At 42.4% G+C, this 18,117-nt stretch overlaps 1 protein-coding gene across 1 annotated transcript in view; it reads left to right on the top strand.

Moving 5' to 3' along the window:
* The first annotated feature begins 14,959 nt into the window (after window positions 1-14,959).
* Window positions 14,960-18,117, top strand: part of LOC115821099 (periphilin-1) — a 7,218-nt gene continuing 4,060 nt past the window's right edge. Inside the window, exons 1-4 of the mRNA XM_030784861.1 lie at window positions 14,960-15,091; window positions 15,745-15,828; window positions 16,142-16,233; window positions 16,832-17,052. Of these exons, the coding sequence (XP_030640721.1) occupies window positions 15,047-15,091; window positions 15,745-15,828; window positions 16,142-16,233; window positions 16,832-17,052 (442 nt within the window). The 5' untranslated portion in view covers window positions 14,960-15,046. The remainder of the gene's footprint in view (window positions 15,092-15,744; window positions 15,829-16,141; window positions 16,234-16,831; window positions 17,053-18,117) is intronic.

Raw genomic sequence — 18,117 nt, 5'->3', positions numbered from 1 at the left:
TGTATTATAAACAGGCCTGTGTCATATATTGTTAAACAAATGTGCATTAAAAAACAGACCAGTGACACCTGTACAAGTCACTGTGGTCAGTACTGTATAGACACTTGTTCATTTTTGTACACTAGTTCTTTACTATACTTTATACAGTAATTTGATGTGTGTGTCTGTGTGTTGGGGAGAGGGGGTGACGATTTAGTCAAAATGTGAAATGTTACTCTGTGGATCAAAAAAAACCCCATCACCGATAAACCTAATAACGATCATAAGCAAATACTACTTTTGACTGAAGATAATACATTTAGCAGGTATTTTAAATTCACAAGTATCCGATGTAAAGTTGTCAAATGTGGTGACTTTCAAGATGCAGAGTCAGTTTTTTCAGTAAAAATGATTGAGACTGAAGGAAATACAGCAAACTTAAGTCAAAATTGTATTTATTTGTCAAACTGGGTAAAAAGGCAGAGAAACTATGGTGGCGACGTTTTGGTTGATCACCCAGCGGCAGTACCAATGAATGGAAGATTTCAGACACATGTTCAGCCATTATCCTTATGGTCACACTACTTTGACTCCCATACTCCAAATGACTGACACCTTTACGGCCCAATCAGTAACTGAGCCTGCTGGCCAGCGTGCCAGCGATTGGTCAGTTATCTCTCCAAAGCCATGGTATGCTAATTTTCCTAGAGTTGTAAAACACAATAAAAATACAGAGCTTTTTCAGCTCCTCTGGTGAGACATGTACAATACATCCACAGGCCGTGTGTGTGTGTGTGAGTGAGTGTGTGTGTGTTTTTTTGTATAGTGTGTTCATGAGGTAAATCAGGCACTTCGCTTTGCAGTGCTGATAGAGCAGCTTTGCTCACTCTGCAGTATGCCATGCAAGGAGCATTTCTTTCTTTTTCCCTTACGTTTTTTAATTGAGTTTTTCAGATGGGAAACGCTGTCTAAATTTAGGAAAAGCAGGAATGGCTCCATGATGAGATCAGTACGTTTAGCCCAAACCTGGGGAGGCACAGTCACACATGCTAAACGCATGCCAAATGCCAATCGACTCATTCTGCAGAGCAGATTAAATTCACCTCTGACACTAAGAGGAAAAGCGTGTGGAGGGGAATCTTTTATTTGCTCTGGATATAATGAGGTTATCTGAAGTGTTTACCAGTTTGGACTGGGTCTCCTTCATCTCTACATCTTTATCAAAGCCATCTGACTGCTGGGTGTAAAATGACTGTAATTCCGCAGGATTATGGTGCTCACACACCCACACTGATTAACACGTTGGTAAGTGGGTGGGTGTGTGAGCACCATTCTGTGGGTGTGAATTCATTTTTCTTCCCACCACACACTCCCCAAGGCACAATAGTCACAGTTTTTCCCTCTTAATCCGTTGTGGAAGAACCAGTTTAGATTTACTGCTTCATCAAAGAAAGATTTCCTACATTTTAAAATGTCTATAGCACACTATAAAATACAGTATCTGTTACAAAAACCCAAAACTAAATAAAACATTTGTCTGTCCCTGAGTGGTTAAGACTCACACACACACGTCTCATTAACTTTGAGTGTGTGTGTGTATGTGCGTGTATGTTGGCCCTGACTGTCTTCAGACCAGGTTTTGTGACGGATCAGAAAAGTTCAGTAAAGTCTGTAGCCATGGTTGCTGTCATTCTTTAGTAACTTGTTCATTTTGGTAACTTGTTCTCCACATCCATTGTTTGCTAATTGGCTAAAATCAGAGGAGTTCAGGTTCTGATACGTCCCAGTGAGAGCGCCCCGTATCCATCTGTCCATGACCATGTTTCTTCCTGTGTGTATGTGTATGGAGTCATAACAGCATATGTTTTGGGACACACTAAACCAGGGCTGCGTGGCCATGCTTCTGCGGGGGACTGGGGCATGGTTACAGGTTTGTGTCATGTGTGTTGTTGTGTGTGTTGTTGAGTTGCATGGATGGGGGCAGGATCCTCCTCAGTAGTTTTCCTGGGTGTAGTGTCTGAAAAGTACTCTGGAGGGACTGGAGCGCTGTTGGCTGGGCTTGCGAGCTTGGTGCCCCCGTCGTAGACGAATGTGTGAACTCCGGCTGGGATGGAGCATCAGACGACCGCCGTCTCTCCCTGCTTCCTCTCCGCGATTGTCTCGACTGACCACGATGCGGTGCAGGCCCAGCAGGAATCTGAGCATTCTGGGTACTGTAGGCACAGAGGTTCAAAACACAGTTAGCATTGTATGCTATAATGCTGTCTTATAGGGTCGCTGTAACATTTCAAAATAACTATACTACAAGGGAGGGACATACTCATATGAACAATATATGAATTTTTCATCAAAGAATTCTACACATCTGGCTGGCACAAAATTTCCAGTAAAGTACAAGGCAGAAAAGTGACACTGACAGAAATGGTAAGAGAGAATCTTTACTGTGAAGGATCTTCATAAAAGCCTTTCTTTTGTCATAACGGCCTTTAAGAGGCAGTCTGTTCATACAGAAGCTAGTTAATCAGATTGCCTTAAACTGTAAGCCACCCCATTTGGAACTGGAGAAACGCCAGGTTTGGTTATTGTTATGTTCTAATCAGAGATGTGGATGATCTCTGCAATTGCTTCTTTGACCGTTAGATTAAGAAGAGATTGGCCTCTCCAGCTTATCGTCAAGGAGCCCTTTCATCTTAGGAAGGGCGAGGTCACAGAATGCTCTCTTTATCTCTGGTCAAAAGAGCCGTGTCTGCTGGTACGCAATGGATAACTCAGCTCCAGCAGTTAAGAGGGGGAGTACGTTAGCAGTAAACGAGCATCCAAGTAAGAACGATCATTGGATAGCCAGACAGGACTGAAAAACAGAGATAATCACAAACTGCCCAACATGATTTAGAGTATATTGTAGGACGGATACCTGGGCTAATGATCAGAGTGTTCGGAAAGGACGTGAAAGGTGCTTGCTATCAAAATTGCAAGGTGCGAGGCGAAAACCCCTCTTTAAGTTGTCGAACAAATTCTTGAGACAGTTATTAATCAAGGGACATTACATCTATTGCTGCACAGTCTCCTTGGTGAAATCACCTTCCTAACTGCACCTACAGTTCTTGTGCTTTAATGCCTGCAATTTTTCGAGCATGTCAGTATGTTAATGATACTGATACAGAAGGTATCCAGCGGGACGTTCCTTTTATTCAGTTAATTTTATCGTTTCATATGACGGGTGTAAAGTAGTAGGACATTTGAATAAGCAAAAAATGAATTCTCATCTCTGCCCGTGGCTTGGAATGCAGAAGACTCCAGATAAGGTGTTGGTTCAGGTTACTCCAGTTCTGACCTTTTGTTATGAGGATTTGGAATACCTCACTGACTCTAATTTGCGTCAGAAGTGTCAAAACAGATTAACAAACAGATTATGAACCTCATGATATTCAGTTTTTGTTGAGACTGGATTGCACAGGTGTGCATGTAGCTCTCTAGTCATTTTTTAGGTCAAGGTCCTTATTTTTGTCAGTACTAATCTGTTTGTTGAATGTCAGTCTATGGGTGTACGTGAACTCAGATTTGTGTCCAGTGGTCCCATGGCCATCTTAAATAATTTTGCACCACTGATTGGTTTGACCTCTCTAAAACTCAGGTATCTCAAGTTGCCACAGACACTTGCGCACTGGCGTCTCATTTTTATAGTATTGCAGAATATCTGGCTTATTTTGTGAGATGACACACCTTACTAATCAGTTATGAATTTCCTATTACTTTATTGTATTATCTGAATTATTTTAAAGCTCATAAGTTTGTATGTATCACAATCTTCTTGTGCTCAGGAGAGCTTGGTGTGGGGAGCTAGAAGAGGAAAAATGTGGTCTCATTATGGTCAGGGCTTACCTTGGCTTATTTAGATCCAGATTATGTATACAACTTTGATTAAATCTGTCTTAATGCAAAAAGTATTAGTCATTCTGTCTACTAAACACCATAACAGTAACTACAGCTATTTACACAAACATCACAATGCATGCTGGGAGAAAGACCCCTCCCCCAGCATGGCTACAGTATGACGTAGTTTATGTATTTCTCACCGAAGCTGGGGTCCAGCGTTTCCTCCACTCAGACAGTGTAGCAGGCAGTGATGTATGAATATGTACTGTTCCTGAAACGACACAGCATTACTCAGTGCACACAGCACTGTCCACATGTCCCACACAGCATTACTCAGTACACACAGCACTGTCCACATGTCCCACACAGCATTACCCAGTACACACAGCACTGTCCACATGTCCCACACAGCATTACTCAGTACACACAGCACTGTCCACATGTCTTACACAGCATTACTCAGTACACACAGCGCTGTCCACATGTCTTACACAGCATTACTCAGTACACACAGCACTGTCCACATGTCCCACACAGCATTACTCAGTACACACAGCACTGTCCACATGTCCCACACAGCATTACTCAGTACACACAGCACTGTCCACATGTCCCACACAGCATTACTCAGTACACACAGCACTGTCCACATGTCTTACACAGCATTACTCAGTACACACAGCACTGTCCACATGTCCCACACAGCATTACTCAGTACACACAGCACTGTCCACATGTCCCACACAGCATTACTCAGTACACACAGCACTGTCCACATGTCCCACACAGCATTACTCAGTACACACAGCACTGTCCACATGTCCCACACAGCATTACTCAGTACACACAGCACTGTCCACATGTCCCACACAGCATTACTCAGTACACACAGCACTGTCCACATGTCCCACACAGCATTACTCAGTACACACAGCACTGTCCACATGTCCCACACAGCATTACTCAGTACACACAGCACTGTCCACATGTCCCACACAGCATTACTCAGTACACACAGCACTGTCCACATGTCCCACACAGCATTACTCAGTACACACAGCACTGTCCACATGTCCCACACGTTACAAAGGCTATATTGTGCTACAGATGACTGTTTGTAACTGTCAGTCATTTCATATAGATTTTTTATATTGTATACTGTATCTGTTGAATTTGTCACAGATTCCATATGGTGATGTGTAGGTAATAGGATGTTATATGTGTGATATACAGTATGTCCACACAGAGGTTTGTATTCATGTGGTGTGTGTGTGTGTGTTTGCGTGTGTGTGTGTGTGTGTGTGCGCACGCATGTGTGTGTGTTGGCACGTATGCCAGTGGTTGTGGTTCTCTTTGCGATTCTGTGAAATATCACCGGGGTAATTTCATGTCGAAACAAAGTGTTGGTGGTAATCTTGGTGTCAGCAGTATAGGTGTGTGAAAAGCAGTGTTTGTTCTGTGATAAGTATGGTGTCTATGGGCTATCAGTGCTTATTTATGTAAACAGTGAATGTGTTGTTAAAGGGTGTGTTGTCTGGTGAAGTATGTTGGCCTGTAGGTTAGTTTTGTGTGTATATGTGTGTGTGTGTGTGTGTGTGTGTGTGTGTGTGTGTGTGTGTGTGTGTGTGTGTGTGTGTGTGCATGCTTTCTCTCACCAGGTTTTGCACCATCATCACGCGGTGTCTGCGCAGGTCCTCCACAGCTGTCCGTACGTCTGGAGGAATGCCACGCGCGGACAGCTGCAGTAACCATAGCAACGTCACAAAGGTGCCAGAACGCCCCACACCTGCACTAAAAGCAGACACAGAATAAAGAGACATCAGCCGAGCTGCTACACAACAATGAGTGTTACATACGCACACATACACACATACAGCCTCATCTGTGTGTGTGTGTGTGTGTGTGTGTGTGTCTGTATGTGTATTGAATACACACCTGCAGTGCACCACTGTGGGGCCCATACGTGGCACCGTGTCCAGGTGCTGCCGCACATGCTCAGTAAAGGCACACAGAGAAGCAGTGTTTCGTGGGACTCCCTGATCTGGCCAGCCTGGAAAGTGGTAGTGTGTAACTCTTCTCTCTGTTGGTGACCCATGCTACAACACACGCACACACACACACACACACACACACACAGTAACCATACACTAATTCCACAGTCAGTCTGCTCAGAAGGTATACAATTATCTGGCTTTATATGCATTGAAGAGTTACATTTAGAAGTGTTAAGCCCAAATTGTCAGACAGACAGTGGTTTTGTTAGACTTTGGCCCTAGTGTCTCATGCTTTACTCTCACTAAAGGGAGTGTAGTGTGTTTCTAAACTGACATGGATGCATGCAGATTTTTCATGTGGGGAGTGTGCTTTGCTGACTCAGACTGTGTAAGAAAAAAGGTGACTTACATGTCGTAGGTGAATTGTGGTGATGTAACATTCTGGGCCACGCCGTCGGACTACTGTGGTCACCTGGACTTCACCATAACAACCAGTACCACGCTCAGGAGGCCAGTACTGATCACAGAGCACCTAGACACACACACACACACCGAGTCAGAGCACTGCAACACAAAACTGATAAACTGGACTGAATCGTCAGAGCTTTTAGCACATGTGAAAGTTATGTATTTGCTCAGCGTTAGTATAGATGCATATCAAAAATGCAGAATGTCAAAACAAAATCAGGTGGTCTAGTACATCCTTAAAACAGGGCCTTGGCTTAGTACATCCTTAAAGCAGAGCCTCAGTTTAGTACATCCTTAAAGCAGAACCTTGGTTTACAACATTCTTAAAACAGGGCCTTGGCTTAGTACATTCTTCAAGCAGGGCCTTGGCTTAGTACGTTCATCAACCAGGGCCTTGGTTTAGTACATTCTTAAAGCAGGTGAAAACAGGTAGCAAATGTATATTGGCCCAGTGTGATTGTGCCAAGCAGGAGCTGTCTTCCTGTGATATTAAACCAGCATATGAGTGACATAACCCAAAATATAAACTTCATAAATGATACACAGAGCTGATATTTGCGGGAAAAACATGTGATTTCTCTTTATTATGAAATATGACTAAGCTGGCTCAGCATGCGGGCGGAGGCTGGAATCCTGTCTTAGATTTCCTCTTAATGACTCACAAAGCACGCTTGACCTCACTGAGGAGAAAAAAGAACAATTTACTCTAGTATCAGTGTGTTTATATACATCACTATGTGTTTTTGCTTGTAGGTGAGAAGGCTTAACCTGTGTTTATGTGTGTGTGTGTGTGTGTGTTTACAGTGACAGGCAGGATGTAAAGACTTACTTTGCCGTTCTCTCGGAGTGCAGTCACCATGACAATCACCTGCACTTTCTGCTCCCATATCATCCGCCAGAAATCCGACATGGTAGCCCGCAAAGGAGCCTGGGTACAGATGAAGTCATGCTCTGATCCGCCGCCCTAGACACACAGATACACAGGCACACACACACACACACGCACACACACAATGAGGATTTAATATCAGTTTAAGCATCTATGGGAGAGGCATGTAGGAGTATTTATTTGTATGGTTAAATGAAGGCTTTGCCTAGTGTAAGTCTTTCCTTAACAAAACCCAGTGTTAGTATAAAGCTCTCCTTAACACAACCCAGTGTTACTGTAACGCTCTCCTTAACACAACCCAGTGTTACTGTAACGCTCTCCTTAACTCAACCCAGTGTTAGTATAAAGCTCTCCTTAACACAACCCAGTGTTACTGTAACGCTCTCCTTAACTCAACCCAGTGTTAGTATAAAGCTCTCCTTATCACATCCCAGTATTAGTATGAGGCTCTCCTTAACACAACCCTATGTTAGTGTAATGCTCTCCTTAACACAACCCAGTGTTACTGTAAAACTCTTCTGGTCCCATGCTTTACAATATACAAAACCAAGAGTATTGGCTATGACATGATTGAATGATAAGACAAGGTACTGAGAATTTATTCAGTTGTTTTATCACTTCATTTGTTTGTTTGTTTATTCGTCCATGCATTCACTCACTTATCCTCTTATTCATGTACTTACAGGGACGTAACTGGCGTTGATGTAGTCTGAGTGGAACTCAGAAGCAAGCAAAGACAGCCTAACTCTGCAGTGATCATCTGAAAGCAGCCAATCAGAGCAAGGGGGCGTCATTTAATAAATAAGATTAGATTATTTTTTAAAGAAACCATACCTTCAAATGCTTCAGTAACACAAGCCAGTGTGCTTACAATAGCAGGTTCTGTGATCCAGAATATGAAGACATGAAAGAGGAGTTGACTAATGTGTTAGACTACTAAAGCTAAATTGTGACCTAACTGGTCTGAGTCCAGTCTAGCTCGAGCTTTTCTGATCTGAGTCCAGTCTAGCTGGCGTTTTCTGATCTGAGTCCAGTCTAGCTGGGGTTTTCTGATCTGAGTCCAGTCTAGCTGGCGTTTTCTGATCTGAGTCCAGTCTAGCTGGCGTTTTCTGATCTGAGTCCCATCTAGCTCGAGCTTTTCTGATCTGAGTCCAGTCTAGCTCGAGCTTTTCTGATCTGAGTCCAGTCTAGCTGGCGTTTTCTGATCTGAGTCCAGTCTAGCTGGCGTTTTCTGATCTGAGTCCAGTCTAGCTGGCGTTTTCTGATCTGAGTCCAGTCTAGCTCGAGTTTTTCTGATCTGAGTCCAGTCTAGCTGGGGTTTTCTGATCTGAGTCCAGTCTAGCTGGGGTTTTCTGATCTGAGTCCAGTCTAGCTGGGGTTTTCTGATCTGAGTCCAGTCTAGCTCGAGTTTTTCTGCAGGCCCTGTTTGTTCCCATGACTCTGATGGTTACATGCTCTTCACAGACGGACGGTCAGGTCTCTCCTCACCATCACTGACATCATAGTCTGTAATGGTACATACTTTCTGTGGTTCAGTTTGTACCTTTGTTTTTGGGCCACTGTTTGGTTTGTGTCACAGTTTGGTTTGAAAGAAAACTGGACCAATTAAAAACTTGAGGTTTTCTTACTCTTTAAACATATACAGTTGTAACACAAAGAGAACAAATTTCCTACAAACAGCCAAAAAGCTCTTCAGAAATTGAGAATGAAACAAAAATAATCTTCAGTGCCTTTTATAATAAGGTTCTCCTTTTGGAAAACAGATGTAGGAAAACTAAACTTGAGAAACTGTTATTTTAATGCTCATCTCCATGTCAGTGAATGGAAGGCAAATAAACATGAATATATTTTTGGGTTCTGTATCCAGAGAATAACTGCAAGATTTCCATTGCCATAATTGATGGCAAAAACAAAGTACTGCCAAATCTGTGATTTAAATGAGCCAGGAGCGTCCTCAGTTTTGGGACTGACACTCAAACATGCAGGATGATTTCAGCAGAAAAAGCACTTGATGACTACAAAGTGATGTGACCTTTTTCAGATCAGTGGGGAGCTACCTCAATGCAAGAAAAAAATGAGTTTCTGCTTAGAGAGGCCTAGAGATTAGATCTTTATTCTTTCATTTGGATTCATATACTTTAATAAAAACATTTTCACCCTGAATAATGGCATCATGTGATGAGTTGTTATTTAAAATGGTTACTTGGTTGACATGGTAACTAAAGCTGTTCATCTCCTCTGCATGTGTGCAATGCATAAGCACAGAACATATGATAAAAAGAGAAGTGAAGAGAAAAAGAAAAGGTGTACCAGCATTAAATTATGGTTAATGTTATTCCTCATGATCAAAAACAAGAAATATGAGACCCTTCACTTAAAGCTGAGCTGAAGCAAGAAAGTGGCAGTTCACTACACATGTATCCTGAACCACACCAAGAACCACAGAACAGTGGTCGGTTTCTGGTTTCGGCACAAAACCGTTGTCTCTGATTATCTCTCCGTCTTCTAACCCAGGAACCAAGAACTTGTAGTATAACTCCTCAACACAATTCCCTCTTTCCCTTCACTCTGACTGACTCTCATCTATAAGCTGACCTAAGGTGCTGACACAAGTCACTCATGAAAGTGACTGGCCTGTATCAGACAGAGCGTGGTAATAATCTGTTAGTTACTAAAAGATAACAAACTGTCTTCTTTCAGGCCTGTGAGGGTCGTGACCTTGTTGCTGTGCTTGCTCACCAAGCTGTGGATTTACTAAGTGAAGGGAGTCCGTGACGCTAGCAAAACAAATGATCAGTGTATACATGCTCACATGCTCCTGTCAGAAGACTGGGTTTTAGTAGGATGCACTCACAGGGTAAAATGAAAGGGTATCGGTTTTTCTGTCTGTTGGCATCCAGCTCTCCAGCTCTACAGGAAAACTCTCTCCCAACATCAGTTAACTCCTACGACATAAACACACACACACACACACACACACAGAGGGCAGAGAACGGTAGGCTGAAAAAGAGATGTGTCTACAGATGAAAACATCAAATGTGGAACAAAATCTGTAATTTCACCTTGTTATGATTTTATTGTCATGGCAAGGTATTTTGGAGTGACTGGCAGCTGCTAAGTGCAGTTTGTCTTTTGTTTTTATAGTTAATTACTGGTCAAACTAAGACACAAAGCATCACTTAGAAGACTGCAGCAAGCTAGAGATCAGTGAAGTGGCATAATTTGTATGGAGAGGGAACACCCCAGAGAAACTCGTACTCTAATGGTTTTGAAAGTCACAAATATGAATATAGTCTTCACTGGACATTAATACTGACATGCAGCCAGAATTTCAGTGTTTGATTCAAACAAATATCAAATAAAGAGTCTGATTTAGACTATATTAAGTTAAGCAGAACATGCCTCTATTAAAAATTTTGACCCAATGTGACTTGCTTGGTTTTGATGTGAGACGTTTTGCGGAACTCACCTCAAATTCCTGACGGAAACCGGCGTTGCTGTTGGCAGCGAGCGACTGACAGTGTAGGTGGAACTTCTGCAGGATCTGTGCCCGAGAGAGCATCCTTACCCTGCAGTTCGCAATAAATTTACAAAATCAGTTATCACAATCATCTCAATCACTTATCAAAATCAGTCATCACAATCAGTTATCGAAATCAGCCATCACAATAATCACGATCAGTTATCAAAATCAGTCATCACAATCATCACAATCAGTTATCACACATCACAATCAGTTATCAAAATCAGTCATCACAATTATCACAATCAGTTATCAAAATCAGTCACCACAATCATCACAAAATGATATCAAAATCAGTCATTATAATCATCACAATCAATTATCAAAATCAGTCATCACAATAATCAGTTATCACACTCATCACATTCATCATAATCAGTTATCAAAATCAGTCATCACAGTAATCACAGTCAGTTATCAAAATCATCCCAGTCAGTTCACACAATCAGTGAGCGCTCACTTCATGTTGGTCTGGGTGTAGGGACAGCTGGATGTTGCCGTTGTACTGGGTATGGTGTTGGTTGGATGGTGCTGTGGATCTGGGTGTAGTGTTGGTTGGATGTTGGTGTGGATCTGGGTGAAGTGCCAGTTGGATGGTGCTGTGGATCTGGGTCTAGTGTTGGTTGGATGTTGGTGTGGATCTGAGTGTAGTGTTGGTTGGATGTTGTTGTGGAACTGGGTGTAGTGTTGGTCAGATGTTGCTGCTGGGCTGAGTGTAGTGTTGGTTGGATGTTGTTGTGGATCTGGGTGTAGTGTTGGTTGGATGTTGTTGTGGATCTGGGTGTAGTGTTGGTTGGATGTTGTTGTGGATCTGGGTGTAGTGTTGGTCAGATGTTGCTGCTGGGCTGAGTGTAGTGTTGGTTGGATGTTGTTGTGGATCAGGGTGTAGTGTTGGTCAGATGTTGCTGCTGGGCTGAGTGTAGTGTTGGTTGGATGTTGTTGTGGATCTGGGTGTAGTGTTGATCAGATGTTGCTGCTGGGCTGGATGTAGGATTCCAGTTCCAGTAGACACCAGTCCTTCAGTAGTAACGTCTCTGTGGCCTCAGGGCTAGGCTACATACAGAGGAATGAGCAGTCATCTGGTGGTTTGTTGCACTAAATCCCAGAGGAAAAACTGCAGAGTCGTCTCCATCAGTGCATAAAGAACCGCATCAGCATGTGTCTGAGACAGAGACAAACTTACTGAATGCTTACTGAAGTATTATTCAAGCATTATTGAAATGTAATGTTTGTGGAGATGAACAGATTTATATAAAATAAAGATTTGATCATGCTAATGATCAGGCAATGGAAAGAAAGAAAGAAAGAAAGAAAGAAAGAAAGAAAGAAAGAAAGAAAGAAAGAAAGGCTTGTAAGACTTATAAGGAAAGAAGATTTACAAAAACTAATATGTGCTACGCTTGCATTTTTTTTTTTTGTGACCTAATTGATTTGCTATGCAAATATCTTTAGTTCAATGCTGCAGTGATAGCAGACAGAGGGAAGCACCATTTGATTTCAAGATTTAATATCGTCTTAAGTGTTCCTGTGGAAGTCTAATGTCAGTCTTCACCCAAGGCCAATTACTGACACAGCCCAGTTTTAAACCAGGTCTCCTGTTCCCATCCCCAAGACCCCCTGCTCCTGTTACATGTACACACACACACACACTTTCAACATGGTTTAAACAGACAAGCAGAATAAGCTTGGTGAAACACTCTGTGTGAAAATCAAAATCAAAACATCTCTGCAATCCATTTTCTAAGTACCCATATATAAACTCTCTCCAACCTACGTAGGATTTATATCAAAGTTTCAGTTGTTTTACTGATTTTAATGTTACACAACTAAGGCAGAGTAAAGCAGTTATTTGCCAAAAATGACGTTGCCTTGTTTAAATACATGTACAGGTATTAGGTCAAACTTGTTTTAGCTAACATAGCACAGTTGGCAGAACAGTGCACGGCAGAGCACCAGCCCACGAAACAGAAAACAGAACAAACAGGTCTACTAGAGCACAAATGCAACACAACTGAAAGACCGAAAGACTTTAAAAATGTCACAGTGATTAAGTTACTTACCTTTCTTAACGAAAATCCTTATGGGCACAATTTCATTACACACGCAGTGAGAATGAGTTAAGTTCGAGAAGCGAGTGAATGCATTTTGTGTATGTGTCTATATGTGCAAGAGAGAACGATAATAGGAGACAAGACTGAACAGAGTTTCCAGGTACTGGTTTATCCGGTTTGACCAATGAAGGGAATTGTCTGCCTCTTGCTTCTCTCTCTCTCAACCCCTCTGTCTGGAAGAAAAAAAAACACCTGAGGGTAGAGGGCCTGGTTAGAGAGAGAGAAGAGACGCGCGGAAGGGTCGTCGACATTGTTGACGTGTTTATTTATTTACTTATTTTTCGTTGAAATGAGGATGGGCGGCATAGTGGCGCAGTGGGTAGCGTTGTCGCCTCACAGCAAGAAGAGTTCGATTCCCGGCCGGGCGGCCAGGGTCCTTTCTGTTTTGGGGTTTGCATGCTCTCCCCGTGTCTGCGTGGGTTTTCTCGGGGAGCTCCGGTTTCCCCACGGTCCAAAGACATGCAAGTCAGGTGAACTGGAGACGCTAAATTGCCCCTAGGTATGAATGTGGGTGTGTGTGTGTGTGTGTGTGTGTGTTGTCTGTAAGTCTGCCCTGCGGAGCACTGGCGACCTGTCCAGGGTGTTTCCCCGCCTTAAGCCCCGTGAACGCTGGGATAGGCTCCAGCACCCCCTGCGATCCTAATTGGGATAAGCGGCTTTGAAAATGAGTGAGTGAGTGAGTGAGTGAGTGAAATGAGGATGCATACACACAAACGTTAGGATGGGAACGCAGGGCCTGCGGTGGTAACTCGTGATCTCAGTTGAGTTAAGATCACGCGCCGTGCCTATCTATGGTTTATGAACCTGCAGTTGTGTGCAGAATGAGAATGATGCTTGGACCAAGGACTTGGACTGATGGACTGTGCGTTGTTTTATTACTGACGTTTCTAATATCGACGACAATCTTTTGCACGATTAGACCCTACATCTCACATATGCAGAGAGTAAAACTGAAATTACAGCTATATCTAAAACCAGTGAAGATACGATGAGATAAGATAGAACTTTGTTCATCCCGAAGTTGTGCCAGAGGTTGCTCAAAAATGACAACATAAGAATAAAAAAGCAATAGAATCTGACTAAGGTCAGTCTTAGTCTGAAGGACATCTATTTATTATGGCATCAGCAATTACATTGTCCTCTAATAATAATAACGCATATCATAGACAGGTTCTTGGAAACGTATGCTTTGTTCACTGGACGAATTCAACTTTCCAAGAAGCGTCGGAAGGTAACAGCACAGTAGTTTACTGTAAACTACCTGTCTAATTACAACTTGTTGATTTTTCAGAATGTGTCTAACAAGCGCTTTAGAGAGAGAGAGAGAGAGAGAGAGAGAGAGAGAGAATATCACCGTGAAAGGGAAATTTCTGGAGTGTGGTACTCTTTCGCCACCCTGCGGCCAAAAAGATTTTCGTATATCTGATGATTTCCGCCAATTTGACACTCTTCCTTAGCCAAAGAGAAGCAAACCCGCTGCCAGGGTGCTTTTCACTTACACAAACATATACATTCAGTTTTTTTCAGACTAGATTTTCATGTTTCATACAGTTGGTTTAAGTTCCCCCAACGACTTTTCACGTATTATGGTTAGGGAACCAAGGTTGGCAGAACGCACACGCGTCGTATCTACCCCACATTACACGAGCTTTCGCCGTGGTCACGTTTATCAGGCGTGGCCCTTGCGCGGGAGGTGTGCAATTGGGTCTGGGCAACTTAACCTCACAGAAAAGCCGTTTTGTAGGCAATATGTTGTTTTTAACGTGCGCATGTTCACATATTTTGAGCTGAGCACACATATACATCTTGCCCGACCAGTCAGACTTCAGAAAAATAAAGATTTTCCAAACTGTCTATATATTTATCGACTGCTTACGTGGGAATCTAAGTTCAATACAAACTGCGCCCCTCTTCTAAAGTTACTCTTATCTTCTGTATTGACAGTAGTGACCTCTGTTCTCGCTTTATGGCCCACTTATAGGCCTACTGTTGCAGGGGTATTCAACAAACTAGTGACGGTCGAGGTACTGGCAGACAACTGACAAATCAGCAGCCTCGCTAAGAATAGCCTAGCAGGTGAAAGAGAAACTAAACCCACATCCGATAATGAAACTTCAAAGGCATATGCACTTCAAATGCAATCGAAATGTCAAAATTGACTGAATTGAAAAGAGCTTGCATACATTAAAGGAACTCATCAATCAATATGGACACAAGGTCGCAAGACAGCCCGGTTCATTGTGGTAAAACGGTACGCATATTTATATCAAGTCAGTGTAACACTGACCTTACTGCATAAACAGCGAATGTTAAGACGTTAACTACGGACGGACTGGAGTAGCTAGTTTTATGATTTGAAGCTTGGAGATTGGAGATCTGTTTGTGTGTGTGTTTATCTCAAATTATTTTTTCTGTTCCGCTTTGTGTAGTGGAAACATAAGACATTTCCTAGCTGTTACAAGAACCATATGCGGACTTAGTCATGGCGCACGACGTTCACTTGAAGTATTACAATGGAAAAAGATCTCCTAAATGAAACTTTGGGCTGTTTTAGCGCATTTACGTTGCCTGTGTCACTCGAGGAAATGTATATTTCCTGTATAATCTTATCAAAGCTACGACCTGTAAATATAACTACAGGAAGTTCTGGACTGTATAAAATCAATGTGAAAAGAATTGATGCTATACTTGTACACGAGTAAACATAAATTAGAAAGCCGACATTACGACATATAGCCTATTTACGTGGCGGATACAGATTGTCTTTTTTTAGATATAACCTGTACATTTTTTGTATGCAGTTAGCCGTTGTATAGCCGTTGTAACAGAACAATGACAGAACAGCAGTTTTCTGAAAGCAGACAAATTATGGATATGTAGTGAGTACTTTCGTTTCATTTTCAGAACTCCACTCAGTCGAAAATGCGCAGCGCTGAGGGGATTGAGAAGAGACAGAATACAAGGTTTAGTCAACGCGAGGCTAAGAAGGTACTTGACAGGTTTTTCGTTATTTCGTTTCTGTGAAAATCTTACAGTTGAAAGTCTCTCTCTCGCTCTCTCTCTCTCTCTCTCTCTCTCTCACACACACACACTCGCACACACACACACACACACACACACACACACACACACACTACCTAGGAATGTTATAAGCACAGAAACAAACATCATAGCGTCTTCGTAGTTTTCTGAAACAATGTGGGAAATTAACAGTGTTTACGAGTACATTCCGTATGTCGTAACCAGCTGATAAAAAACTACCTAGCTTTCACTTTCATATAACGTTCTGTACTATTTACAGGATGAGAAACGACCAATCAGGCGACTCAGGAGTCCCTCGCGCTTCTCTCGTCAGTTTCGACCCAGGTTCGGTGGACGATACTACAGACCTCGGTGAGACCAGCCCGGGGGTTAAGGGTAATAAGGGTTACAGCCTGAAGTAAAGGTTCAAATCGAAGTTAAAACTTGGTATGAGAGTTGTCAATTTAATCTTCTAGCTGTCCAACCTCGTGGTTGGAAAACCAGTACAGAAGCAGCGTGCACGAGCTCTCACGAGCCTCCTCTACCCCTTTTCCACTGCCGCGGTGCCGGTGCCTGTGCCCTCTCTGTATTGTACCCAAGCCTAGTTCTGCTATCAGGCTATGCGTTTTTATTTGTTACACATGAAAAAGAAAACATGCCAGTGCCCTACTTGAAAATGTTAAAGTCTTACTCTTAATTGTACAAGTTTTGCTATGCATTCATTATCACATTGTCACGTGTTGGTTGAAAAGCAGCGGGACGGTCTTTGTCAGTGTCTCGGTGCTGGATCTACAGGTTGAGTCAAAGACGACAGGCATACTTAATCCTTTAAGTGTTCCTTGTTTAGTGCTAACGTTTTATCGTGATAAGAGTTGTAATGGACATGCAGTTGTTTTTAATGCAGTATTTCAGATAAACTTTAAAGCAAATACTCAGCTTCCATCTCTCATGTCATTCCATCTTTCCCCAGGTTTTATCCAGGGAGAGATGACAGGTTTTTTCGCCGCCCCGGCTATAAGCTGGGCTTCCAGAGGTACTCTCCTGCTTTAGGACCAAGGCTGCAAGTTTCCACAGCGACAAACTCTTCACCAGTCAGACGCCGGGTGTCTGTTTCGCCGTCCCCCGCCCCCAGTCAACACTCTGACAAGAGTCTCAGTGCCACTGCCCGAGAACAGAAAGACACCAGCACAGGTATGGCCCAACCACTGTGTGTGTGTGTATGTGGTGTGTGTGTGTGTAGAGATTTGTGTGTTTTAGTGTGTAGGTGTTCTGTAGTTTGTACAGAATGTGCATGTTGAATGTTTGTTGTATATGTGAATATGCATCTGGATTTATAGTTTCATTTCAGTCATTGCGTATGTAGATTAAAATGACTTAAGTACAATAGATTGACCTGCAGTATTTTTTTTAATCTCTTCAGTTAGACTCACATGTGTGTTGTCTTTTCTCATGTTTGATCTGGGTTCATGTGTTTTATGTGGAAAAAGTGTGTGTGTATTTGTTTACATTTCATGCATGTGAAAAAAACACAGTATGCATATTTTCCCTCTCACTGACAAGGAGAGACCACTAGGTGGTAGTATATAAGCGAGTGTGTTTCCGTTTGCTGTCAGCTCAGCACGATCAAGTGTTTTTCCCTGTATTTTCCACTTAATCAAGTGTTTCATAATGTTGTAGCAACATTCCTACAATGTGGTTCTTAAACAACAGTGCTTAAAGGATGCTTCAACGAGACATTAAAAGGTTCTCTGACACAGCAAAAGAATGAAAGTGAAGCGGTTTAGTGGTACTTTAATATAAAGATGGGCTGAGATTTTCTAATGTAAGGAACACAGAAAACATATGGTCAATTGAATTGAGATGATCTGGCCATTGTGCACCTTAAAGTACATAGACCAGGATGACAAGTGAAGAATTTGAAGCTGAAGATCAGTCAGAATGTACAATGAAGGTGGTTAATATATTACTGGTAGGCTGAATGTGTATGAGAGAGAGAGAAAGTGAGAGGGAGACAGACAGAGAGATAGAGACAAAAGAGAGAAAAAGAGAGAAAATGTCTGTTTTTGTGTGTGTGAGATTACATGAGACAGATAAAGAGAGTGAATTTGTATATGTTACGTGTCTGTATTTGCATGTGCGTTTGCATCAGAGTTTGTGTGGATGACTAAAGGGCTGGCTGGATTGTGTGGGTGTGAAACTGCTGCTCTCGAACAAGTCTCTCTCTCTCTCTCTCTCTCTCTCTCTCTCTCTCTCTCT

This window comes from Chanos chanos, chromosome 9 (genome assembly GCF_902362185.1).
Source record: "Chanos chanos chromosome 9, fChaCha1.1, whole genome shotgun sequence".
Classification (NCBI taxonomy): domain Eukaryota; kingdom Metazoa; phylum Chordata; class Actinopteri; order Gonorynchiformes; family Chanidae; genus Chanos; species Chanos chanos.
Note: the sequence above shows the minus strand (reverse complement) of the source record. Positions and strands in the feature narration are given on the sequence as shown.